General features: G+C 38.5%; 1 protein-coding gene across 1 annotated transcript in view; it reads left to right on the forward strand.

Moving 5' to 3' along the window:
* Positions 1 to 12,394, forward strand: part of RPS6KA5 (ribosomal protein S6 kinase, 90kDa, polypeptide 5) — a 143,388-nt gene that overhangs the window by 21,686 nt on the left and 109,308 nt on the right. Inside the window, exon 2 of the mRNA XM_011991787.1 lies at positions 4,206 to 4,424. Coding sequence (XP_011847177.1) covers positions 4,268 to 4,424 — 157 coding nt within the window. The 5' untranslated portion in view covers positions 4,206 to 4,267. The remainder of the gene's footprint in view (positions 1 to 4,205; positions 4,425 to 12,394) is intronic.

The following is a 12,394-nucleotide window of genomic DNA, read 5'->3' on the forward strand; positions in this document are numbered from 1 at the left end:
GCCCCCTGTTCATATTTCTTAACAGAGTATCTTGAAAAGACCTTAGCTCTGATGTAGTTGAAAAGATTAACAGCTGCAGACATGACTTCTGTGAGGATTGCTAATTGAACATTTCATGCCATTGCATGTTGATGCAGAAATTAGAGAGTTATACCTATGAAGGTGTGAAGGTAGTTTTTTTACCGAAGCAGCTGCATCCAAGCAGGAAGTACTATTGTTTTATCTTTCTTTTTCTTCCTTTGGAGATAGGATCATGCTCTGTCACACAGGCTGTAGTGCAGTGATGCAATCATGGCTCACTGCTATCTCAAACTTTTAGCCTCGAGTGATCCTTCTACCTCAGACCCCCAAAGTATTGGCTTTACAGGCATGAACCACTGAACCCAGTCCGTATTTTGTTTATCTTTTTTTTTGGCCAAAGTAGTTTTCACTATGGTAGTCTTTGCAGTTTCTTAAAGATACTTTAAAAATAAGATTACTCTAATAATGTCAGGGCACACATAATGAATGAAAGGCAGGAGTTGGCTGCACTTGCAGGCAGTCATTCATCCAGTTGCAAACTAAAAGAAAAGAATATTGCAACCAATTCCAGTTTCAATAGCCACTCTTGAAATATTGGAGAACAAAAAGGTGGTTCTGGAATAGATAGCATTATTCAACAGAAGGACTACTTTACTTTCTTTCTCTGCTCTGAGCTCTAAACTGGCTTAACCAGGTAAGGTGACTTCTTCAAGATCTCTCCAGTACGGAATGTGTGTTTTCTCCCCATTCGGCAATGTGATAAACAGTCTTCTGGGTGCTTTAAAAACAAAACTGTTTGGAGACAACTACGTTTTAGTTACACAGCCTTCTTAGAAGTAAGATCATTATCTGAAATACTTACTGTTTAGAATGTTGTAAGGCACTCCTTGAATGTTACTGATAATAAGCAACCACTGGTACTTACTATGTGATGAAGCATTGTAGCTTAAATGTTAATCATGGCAACTATAAAAGTAAAAACAAAATATTTATGAGCTTCATTATAGTTTTTCCCTGACATTGTCTGACAGATGAACACAATTGCATTGGCAGAGTACGTGGCCTTTAATTCATATTATTGGGAAACTTCTGGATGTTCTCACATGGCAAGGATGATTGTGTATTATTTGACCATATAGAGTGTAACATAGCAATCAGGCTGATTTTATATTATTTGATCGTATATATTGACATCCTACCTCATGCATATTTGGAGTGAAATACAATAGTTTCTAAAGTAACAGAAAGAAATCAAAGAGAAAAATATTTACAACCCCACAGAACATATCAGTGGAACCTCTTAGTGGTGAGAGGTCTCAGAGTCATCTTACTTTGAGATTGATTTAAGGAGGAAAGAGTATGGAGATGGCATGATAGTGTTTTTAAATATTTAAAAGATTATCTTAAGAAGAGTGATATTCTTTTTTAAGTCCAGAGGGTATAGGAGGACAAATGAAAATTTTAAAAAGTCCTGCTTCCAGTCAATATAAAGAAGGTTTTCTTTCAGACTGAGTTTCACTCTGGTTGCCCAGGCTGCAGTGCAATGGTGCAATCTCGGCTCATTGCAACCTCCACCTCCCGGGTTCAAGCGATTCTCTTGCCTCAGCCTCCTGAGTAGCTGGGATTACAGGCATGGGCCACCATGCCTGGCTAATTTTGTATTCTTAGTAGAGATGGGGTTTCTCTGTGTTGGTCAGGCTAGTCTCAAACTCCTGACCTCAGATGATCCACCTGCCTCAGCCTCCCAAAGTACTGGAATTACAGGCATGAACCACCACACCCGGCGATATAAGGAAGATTTTCTGATAGAGCCTCCCATCAATAAAATGGGCCACTTTGCAAAACTTCCTCCTCTTGGAGGTAGGAGCACTGGGTCCATCCACTGTTAAAACAGCTAACTTGCATTGTGACTTCTGTTTAATCTCTGGTTCCCTATTTATTTGCCTGTGAGGTCATTCACTTAAGTGAAGCAGCTGGACCACAGGTAAGACTGTGGGCCCAGGAGTCAAGACTAAATGGCAAGTGTGATCTTGGGCAAGTGACCCAACTCTTCTCTACTTCAGTTTCTTCATTTATAAAATGGAGATAATAGTTCTCACCTCCTTATAGGAGTGTTCTCAAGAATTGAATGAGTTAATATATATCATAAGTGCCTGACAAGTACTCAGATGTTAGATTCTAACACCCAGCAGTCTGTGTGTCACATGGTCAACACCTATGTTGAGGGCAGATGTAGCAGGAAGAAGCTGAACAGCCATGTTTCAGTGATGTTGTGGAAAGAATTCCTGGTTTTGAGAGCATAGGTGGATTTCCTGATTTCTAAAAACCACAGTGCTCTGGAGATAGAAACCTGGGGTAACAAGAATTTAGGGTAGGTGCCATGTGTATGTAAGGAACGCAGAAGTTGCAGGGCTGCTTGTGGAAGACTTTACTTTCTCCTGAGTTTATATAGTGGCTTGCCCTGTTGGAAGGCATAGTGCATAGTATTTTCTGGCTTCATTTTGTTGCTTCTGAATAAACATTTTTTTATTTTTATACTCTAATTTGTTAGGTCCCAGAAGTTGTCATTGCATCTTTTTGGTTCACTTCTGCCTCGCTAAGGTCTCAACCTATAATTATTGTATTTCCGATGATATAATACACAAACCTTTGTGAACTTTTTCTGTGCCCTGGAATGTGTTCAGTATGTTTACAGTACTGGTTATATTAAGATCCAGAATGTCTGATTACTTGCACTTGTGAGGAATCACTTTTTGGTTCATTTATAGTTCAGAGTGTGGTCCCTGGAGTCACACTCCTTGCATTTGAATCAGTTCTGCTGCTGCTTGCCTCAGTCTTTGGGCCAGTTCTGTAACTATTCTGAACACATTTCCTCATGCGTGAAGTAGAATTGCTAAAAGCACCCGCTTCACTGGCTGTTGTGAGGATTAAGTGAATCAATATGTTTAGTGCAGAGCCTGGCATCGGCAAGTCCTTAATAAATGTTGGCGCTCCTTCTCGGAATTATTAGTCTTTCAACGATCTCTTGCACATTGTGTGTTGTTACTAATCCAGTTCCCAAAGTACGAAACTGAATAACATACGGAGTACAAGAGCCTTCCCTTAAAGCTCCCTTCTTCTAGTGGGTGGATTACAATAGAATTAGGTGGTAAATACCGTAGAGTGTGAACACTGATCTGGGCCCGAATTCAAACTAACTCAATAATGATCTGATTAAAGCATTTAAGAGAGACTGGACTTAAACATCCCAGCAAGCATTTGCCTTTTAAAACAGATTAACTGTAGCGATTTGATACCTTGCAGGGATGAAGTAGGAGACTCACCTTTTCATTCCCAAAGTGTTTTTGGTTTTTTTGCCTTCCCTTCTTCCTCCCTCTTCCTTCCACTTCTTCCTGCCCTAGCCCACTTCTCTAAGAAAATAAATGCAGAGAACCTGCTCTGCCCACAGGCACAGTGCCCACATGACCCCAGTTCCTCCACCTGGAGGAGGGGCACCACACATAGGATTGTGCCCAATAGAGTCCTTATTATGAAAAGTGTGGCAAGGTTGACCTAGTAAGCTGTAGATTATTGCCCAGAGATGCAAAAGGGCTTCTGTCTGTATTGTATGCAATTTAGGATCTTCTCATGTTTTAAGTCTGAAGATGTCTTTTGTTCATGTAATGTCAGCTTATGTTGCTTTAGGCTTTTTTATAACTATAGAGGAATAATTGAGGCATTTGATTTATATATATATATGTGTGTGTGTGTGTATATATATATATATGAAATTCTTATTAAGAACTGCCTTCATTTATCTACATCAGTAACAAATATATATATACCTCGAAGTTTTATGATGCCTAAAATGTCCTGGTTGTTCCAGAATTGGATTGTGGTTAGTTGGCCATAATAACAGCTAGTTTCCTACAGCTAAAAATATTGAGGAGAGAATAACAGTAAAAGAGTAAAAGCATAATTTTGTCAGCAGTGGCTAGATATGTAAACATTGAGGGTTAGACCTAGAAATATATTTGGTATAAAATTGAAGAAATCTATCAAAGAACTATTTGAACTGGTACCAAGGATGCTTTTTCCTTTAAAGAGTATATTTTTTTGTGCATTAAATAAATTTAGTTCTACTAAATTGCCATTTTACCTGTGTAGCATTTTAATTCTTTTTGTTTTTTTCTTTTCATTTTCAGCTTATGGAAAAGTATTTCTAGTTCGTAAAATAAGCGGTCATGATACTGGAAAGCTGTATGCCATGAAAGTTTTGAAAAAGGCAACAATAGTTCAAAAGGCCAAAACCACAGAGCATACAAGGACAGAACGACAAGTCCTGGAGCACATTAGGCAGTCGCCGTTTTTGGTGACATTACATTATGCTTTCCAGACAGAAACCAAACTTCATCTCATTTTAGGTAAGTGTCAGTTGTTATCAGACTTTTTATGAAAGCATTTTTCTTTGGGTCTTAAGTTATAATGTTCTCAAAGGGCAAGATACTACGGACTTAGAAGAAGTGAAATATTTTGATTCTCATTCTTTGTGGTGGCATCTCCTGGAATATCATGCATTACTCTGGATTTGAGGCCTCCCATTATGAAAGAATTTACATACTTCTATTTCACACTCTTTTCTTAGTCTTTTTTTCTTTCTTTCTTTTCTTTTCTTTTTTTTTTTTTTTGAGACAGAGTCTAGCTCTGTCACCCAGGCTGGAGTACAGTGGTGCAATCTCAGCTCATTGCAACCTCTGCCTCCCAGGTTCAGGCAATTCTCCTGCCTCAGCCTCCTGAGTAACTGGGACTACAGGCATGCACCACCATGCCCAGCTAATTTTTATATTTTAAGTAGAGATGGGGTTTCATCATATTGGCCAGCCTGCTCTCGAACTCCAGAACTCAAGTGATCTGCATGCCTTGGCCTCCCAAAGTGCTGGGATTACAGGTGTTGAACTGCCAATCCCAGCCCTTCCTTTATTAATGTTAAGAAACATTTGAATTGTTAGGGGTATCTACCTCCCTGGGCAGTATGCTTCTGTTCAAATGTGAGGAACTGATTGGTGAAGTGGGCCAGTTTCTGCTGTAGAAGTTCTCAGAATGAACAGGTTTAGGCTGACAAGGGGATGTTCGTGGAAACCAGTAATGGGGGAAAATAAAAAAGAAAGAAAATACTTCTGTTCCTACAGATGCTTTGCATTTCTGGTGAAAAACTTGATTAGCTACTAATCAGTCAGCCCTTTACACTCCCATTTCTACCCTAAGCACTTTCTGAATCCATTTCTTTCTCAAATAGAACTGGACCTTTATATATGATCTTTGGAAAAGTCCTCAGCACACATTACCAGATTGCTTTGCAGAAAAGTTGCACCATTTTCTGTTCCCACTAGATAAATGGCAGTGCTTCTAGTATTCTACCATTGTTAAAGATTTCATCTGTGACCATTTTGGTCCTGTGCTTGTGTTAATTTGCATGTATGTGATATCACTCTCTTCTAGAATTATGGTAAGGATTAAATGAGCTGGAATTTCACATAGTGCTTTGCAAGCATTAGCTATTTCTTAAGTGCCTACAGTATGCCAGCTTTTACACTAGGTGTATTCCATAATATTACTGACCACACAAAGACACTGCAGGATCCTCTCATTAGTGATGTCAACATTCTGGAAGCTATATGTCTTGAAGTTACATATCTTGTGTGTGCTTGAAGATTGGAGCTCAAGTCTGACTTATTCCAGTGTCTGTCTTCTGTTTCCCTAAATTGCTGCCTGTGTTCTTTAATTACTGGTAATACAAACCGGTTTTTTAAATATACATTTGGCCATTTTATTGAATGCTTTTATTTTAGGAATTATATTTTTATTAATGATACCTAAGATTGCATTCACCTTTTGAGCCATGATGTTACACTTCATGCTCATTTTGCAATGCTTACCATCAATTAACAATTCTAAATCTTTATTCATGTAGGACACACTCTCTTCTCTCCTCTTAGAGTCCCCGTTAATGTTACCATTTGCCTGTTGTTCCAGTGAGTCCATATCATTTGACCCTTCATTCTGCCTCCTGTGTGTATCTGCTATGTTATTGATTTTTTTCGTAGATATGTCTTCAGTATCTACCCACATGAACAATAAGACTGTTGTGGGTGACAGAGCATTCTAATGCAGCGGTTTCAAACATTTTTAGTGCAGGACCCTTCCCTCAAATGAACAAACAGAAATTCAAGTGGAAAACAAATGGAGAGGAGTAGCTCTGCTTGTATCTGGGCCTAAGGGTACCAGGCCCTACCAGTTTATTTCTATTCTTTACCCTAGAATAATTTCCAGGAAAGCCTTAGGAAGTCCATGAGGACTGTTTGAGAAATGATTATCTTTTCAAGTTTATCCCTTGATAATAAACTCATAAAAGTTAAATCATGTGTCTACGGTTGTCTGAGTCAGAAGCTGTTAAGAAAACAGGTTCTTGGACTCTGCACCATTATGTGCTATCCTGCCCCTTCCCTTTCTTTCTCCTCTCTTCTTTTTTTTTTTTCCTGTTCTGTTAACTATACTCAATGTGCATTTTTAAATTATTTAAAATTATAATTTTTATAAAACATTTTAAATTTAGAAGTAGATAGATATGAGTGAAATATTTTGTATTTGACTAGAAAACAGTAGTCCTTAATCATGTTGCTTTTTCATTGTTGGCTCTCCATTACTTTTGGTCTTTGTCATTGGCCCTAAATAAACAAATCCAAAACGAAACAAGAAAACCCATTTCTTGTGCTAACTCAAAAATGGAACGTGAACTAGACAACATATTCATTCCACAGTGAGTGAGGCGTTGCATTTAGAAATCATGCCCTTCTATCTTCTGTTCACATTAATTTTTTTAACACAATTATTCTTTGTGCCTGTTTCAGCAGTTGACTTTTAAAGATGAAAACTTTTCGGGAATTTAGAAGAGGACCATAAACTGTTTTTATGGTTCAGTTATTTGTTTGCAGTGCTCTAATGCACAGTTTCCCAAACATCGTGCCATACACTTGGTCCCTATATTAGTTTGCTATGACTGGGTGGCTTAAACAATAGATATTTATTTTCTCACAGTGCTGGAGGCTGGAAGTCCAAGATCAGTGTGCCACTAGGGTTAGTTTCTCCCACGGCCTCTTCCCTTGGCTTGCAGATCGCCACTGTCTTATCGCCTCTTCACATGTTGTCCCCCTATGCATGTGTGCCCTGGTATCTCTTTTTGAGCCCAAATTTCTTCTTCCTGTAAGGATGCCAGTCAGATTGCTTTGGGTTCCACCCTAGGCGCCTCATTTTAACTCCATTTACAGTCATATTCTAAGGTACTGGAGGCTAGGACTTCAACATAATGAGTTTTGGGAAGATACAGTTCAGCCTATAACAGCCCCAAAAGGTTTATTGATCCAGCTTTTTGTGAGGTATTAGCAAGAACTTACATGTCTAGCTCTTCAGGGACCTTGCTGACAGTTTGTCTGATGACTAAGTAAATACTATAAACCTTTTTAAAAAAACTATATGTTTTCTTAAAGTTTTATTACTGCAAAAGCAGTATATATGCATACAGAAGATACAGGAGAGCAAAAATAAGAAAATAAAAACATTTTCACTACCCAGCATGTACCTTATTATATACTCCTCTATTATCAGTATATATTCTTCTAGGTCTTTTTGTCTATATGTCTGTGTGTGTGTTTTATCAAAATGAGTTTGTCCTATATATGATTTGTAAGCAGGTCTTTCAGTTAATGATGTCTACCTTTCCCAGCTAATAAATTTTCATTTAAAAGCCAGTTGTACAAATTATTTATTGCTGTATAACAAACCACCTAAAATTTCATAGCTTAAACAATGATTTATTTTCTCATGATCCCATGGATTGGCTGAGCAGTTCTCTGATGGTTAACCTGGGGCTCACTCACCGGGTGTTCAGATGGAGAGTTAGCTGAGCTGTGAGGTCCAAGATGGTGTCATTCTGATGTCTGGTAATTGGTGCTAGCTGTTGGCTGGGCCACCTCTTTTCTCCTCCGTATGGCTTCTCATCCTCCAGTACAGTAGATCAGCTTTTTCATAGCATGGTAGTATCAGGTCAGCGAGCAACTACTGCCAAGAAGGCAAAAATGGAGACTGCAGGGCCTCCTGAGCCTAGACACTGGAACTCACACAGCCTCTCTCTCAACGTAAGACCAGCCTGGATTCATGGGATGCGGAAATAGACTTCACATCTTAAAGAGGGGAACTAGAAAGAATTCATGGCCATTTGTCACACAAGTCCATTTTCATATTTTACTAATTGTAACATAATTATGCGTTACAGCTGTTTGTCCAATCCAGGAATGCTCATTTGGTTGTGTTCTTATAATATCTTTTAACTTATTCCTGCCTCTGCTGAATTCTAGTAGTAATTGGGAAGCTAGATCTAAAGGCTCAGTAGGTTAAACTTAAACGTTTTGAGCTGGAATACACCATAAATGATGTTATATATTTCATGTTATATCACGTTAGGAGAAACCTGTTATCCGACTGTTCCCAGTTAGTGATTCTAAGATTAAATTACATAGTGACAGCCTGATCCCTTCATCATAAGGTTATATTTTTTCTCCTAGAAGTGAAAATATTCTGTGTGGTATTTGGACACTGTTTTTTTGTTTTTGTTTTTTTTTGAGATGGGAATCTCACTCTTTTCACTTTGACTGTAGTGCAGTGGAGCAATCTTGGCCCACTGCAACCTCCACCTGCTGGGTTCAAGTGATTCTCATGCCTCAGCCTCCCGAGTAACTGGGATTACAGGCGCCTGCCACCACGCCTGGCTAATTTTTGTATTTTTAGTAGAGACAGGGTTTCACCGTGTTGGTCTTGAACTCCTGACCTCAGGTGATCCGCCTGCTTTGGCCTCCCAAAGTGCTGGGATTACAGGCATGAACCACCGCGCCCAGCCCGATACTGGTTTTAACATAATATAACATGTGGTTGTAGTGTAATATAACGTATGAACACCATATAATTCATAAAGATCTTCCTTGTTATTTTTTTTAAATTCCTGCATAGTCCTTTGTTCCATTCCATTGTGTACTTAACTGGTTCCCTGTGAAGGGATCCTTGGGTTATTGTTTCTTATGAGGATGCTTCAGGGTATAACTTGCACATATGTCATTTGCTACTTATGTGGGGGAAAAAACCTGTAGGCTTGATGAAGGGAGATTGCTGGGTCTGTGTTTTCACCATTTCTCCTTTTTTTTTTTTTTTTTTTTTTTTTTGAGATGGAGTCTCGCTCTGTTGCCTAGCTGGAGTGCAGTGATGTTGATCTCAGATCACTGCAACCTCCGCCTCTCGGGTTCAAGCGATTCTTCTGCCTCAGCCTCCCGAGTAGCTGGGACTACAGGTGCACGCCACCACACCTGGCTAATTTTTGTATTTTTTTTAGTAGAGATGGAGTTTCACCATGTTGGCTAGGCTGGTCTCCAACTCCTGACCTCAAGTGATCTGCCTGCCTCGGTCTCCGAAAGTGCTGGGATGACAGGCATGAGCCACCACACCCATCCGTTTTTGCCATCTCTAATTTTGCCAAATACATTTCCATAGAAGTTGTACCATTTTACATTCCCACCAGCATTGTTTGAGAGTGCCTGTTTCTCCACAGAATGTATTCTCAAACTTCTGGGTATTTGCCTGTCTCATAGGTGAGTAGTAGTGTCTCATTGTAGAGTTCATTTTCTTTTTTTCTTCACTGAATGAGGCCGAACATCTTTTCACATGCCTAAAAAGCCATATGTATTTTTTCTGAGAATTATCTATTTGTACCCTTTGCCTCTTTTTTCCCCTTAATTTCTAGGTGCTCATAAAGTAATTAATCATTTCTGGTATGCGTTGTAAATACTTCTTCCCCTGTTTCCCACGTTTTGTTTTGTTTGTTTTTGAGTTTGGTTATGATGCTTTTACCATGCACAAATTTATGTATAGTAGAACTTATTTTAAAAATTATTTTTCTGGCTTGTGATTTTGAGTCATACTCAAAAGACCTTCTCTGCTCCTCTATTGAGTTTATAAAGGAATTCACTGATGTGTTCTTCCAGTACTTGCATGGTTTTATTTTTTGCATAGAGAACTTGGATCCATGTGGATGGAGTATGACATGAAATAAGGATCCAACTTAATCTTTTTCAAATAGCTAATTTTCCTAACACTGTTTAGTTAAAAGTCCGTGTTTACATTGATTTGAGGTGCTTCCTTTTTCCTCTATGAAATTCTCATATATGTTTGGGTCTATTTGATTTTTTTCTGTTTGGTTTGTTAAGTCATGTGCCAGTACTGTAATGTTTTAATTTATCAAGGTTTTACAGTATATTTTTATTCTTGGTAAGGTTAGTTGCCCTCTAACCTTACCTGCCCTGATCTTTCATTGCCTTTATTTTTCAGAGCTTTTTGGAGGACTCTTCCTTTTGGTTTATTTTTTCAGCATGAACTTTAGAATCACATTGTCTGGTTTTGTGGAAAAAAAACTTAAGGTATTTTCATTGGAATTGCTGTAAATTAAAAAATTAATTTAGGGAGACTTGACATTTTTATGATATTGGTTATTCCTATTCAAGAACATGGTATGTCTGCTCATGTTGGAATCCTTCGAAGACCTTCAGGTGTGTTTTAGCATTTACTTCCTAGCCACATTTCTTTACTGAATCTTAGATATTCTGTCATCTGTTGCTTTTGTAAATGCTACTTTCTCTTCCACCATACCTTCTAGCTGAAAGCTATTACTTTATATATTAGTTTTATATCCTGCTATCTTACTACATTTTCCTACCTTCCCACATTGCTCATGTCTTGCCCTGTTCCTTCTTAGCCTGCCCTGCAGCATGTTGTTTGGTGTATGTGGGTTTTCTTCCTCTCAGTTTTGGTGAAGGAGTAGGTAATGGAGATTTACAGCTTTTCTTGCTGTTTTTAAAGGTGTTTAGGAGCAGATGTGGAGATTCATGTCTAGGCTGCCATCATGCACCTACTAGTATTCATGGCTCACTGTAGACTTCTTGATGGGGTTTGTTCCATTGGGATAAAATTTGCCTTGTTTGCACAGGCTTCTCCAAATGATAAGATTATTACAATGTTAGTATTATCTTGCCATTTGCTTACCTGTGACATTTTGCTTTTAGTAGCCAGATACAGAATAGACTAGCATTTCTACTTGAACTGAGTATATGTGATTGTTTCCTACAATATGCTGTATTTACTTGTAATTGCCTCCTGAGTAGCTGGATCTCATTTATATTGTATCTGCCATCTTCTAAATCGGGCATCAGGACTTTGACCAGTGAAGGGCTAGATGGTAAATATTTTAGGCTTTGCAAGTCTTAAGGTCTCTTTGACCATAGGCAGTAGTAAACAAATAGACATGGCAGGGGTCCGATACATTTTGTTTGTTTGTTTGTTTTTTGAGATGGAGGTTGCCGTCGCCCAGGCTGGAGTGTAGTGCAGTGATCTTGGCTCACTGCAGCCTCTGCCTTCCAGGTTCAAGTGATTCTCCTGCCTCAGCCTCCCAAGTAGCTGGGTTTACAGGCGTGTGCCACCATACCCAGCTAATTTTTGTATTTTTAGTATAGACAGGGTTTCACCATGGTGGCCAGGCTGGTCTTGAACTCCTGACATCGGTGATCTGCTTGCCTCGGCCTCCCAAAGTGCTGGGATTACAGGCATGAGCCACCGCGCCCGGCCAAGTTCCAATAAGATTTCATTTACAAAAATGGTGGTGGACTAGATTTTTTAAAAATTCTACAACATTAGTATCTTTTAAGGCTCTAATTTATAGCTAATGATATTGGATTTGATGGATTTTTCCCTTTATATTTCTTTTACTTTTCCCAAATCTTGTAACGTGGAGATCATGTCTCCTTTTACAACTTTTTCTGTACCTGTGCATGGTTACAACAAGAGATATAAAAATATTTTTATCTATTCTCTGCCTCTTAAAACTCGTATTTATTTCAACTAACACTGGGAGGGAATTCTATGTGGCAAATAATCTGTAAAAAATAATTTTTCTTTTGATGCTGTCTGGTTCCTGTTAGTGGTGATTTTGTTAAAACACCAGCTAATCTATGTAATAAATTGTTACATTAATCAGTAGAATTCACAAGACATTAAATAAACAAATCACAAAAGTGTAAAGGTAATGCCAATGATCATTCCCAGTAATGAATGCCATCCCAACCTTGTAGGCAGTTCTGTGATCATGAGTCATCCTTTCAATGGAGTTAAGAGGTATTTAAAAATTAAAGTTTCACTTTTGAGTATTAGTTTCATCTCAATAATTGTAAGCGTGAGGATGCTTGCTGAGATGGTAACAGAGTGGTTCATGATATATTACAGTCACTAGTATGACAAAACAGAC

This window comes from Mandrillus leucophaeus, unplaced genomic scaffold (genome assembly GCF_000951045.1).
Source record: "Mandrillus leucophaeus isolate KB7577 unplaced genomic scaffold, Mleu.le_1.0 Scaffold4, whole genome shotgun sequence".
In the NCBI taxonomy this organism is placed as follows: Eukaryota; Metazoa; Chordata; class Mammalia; order Primates; family Cercopithecidae; genus Mandrillus; species Mandrillus leucophaeus.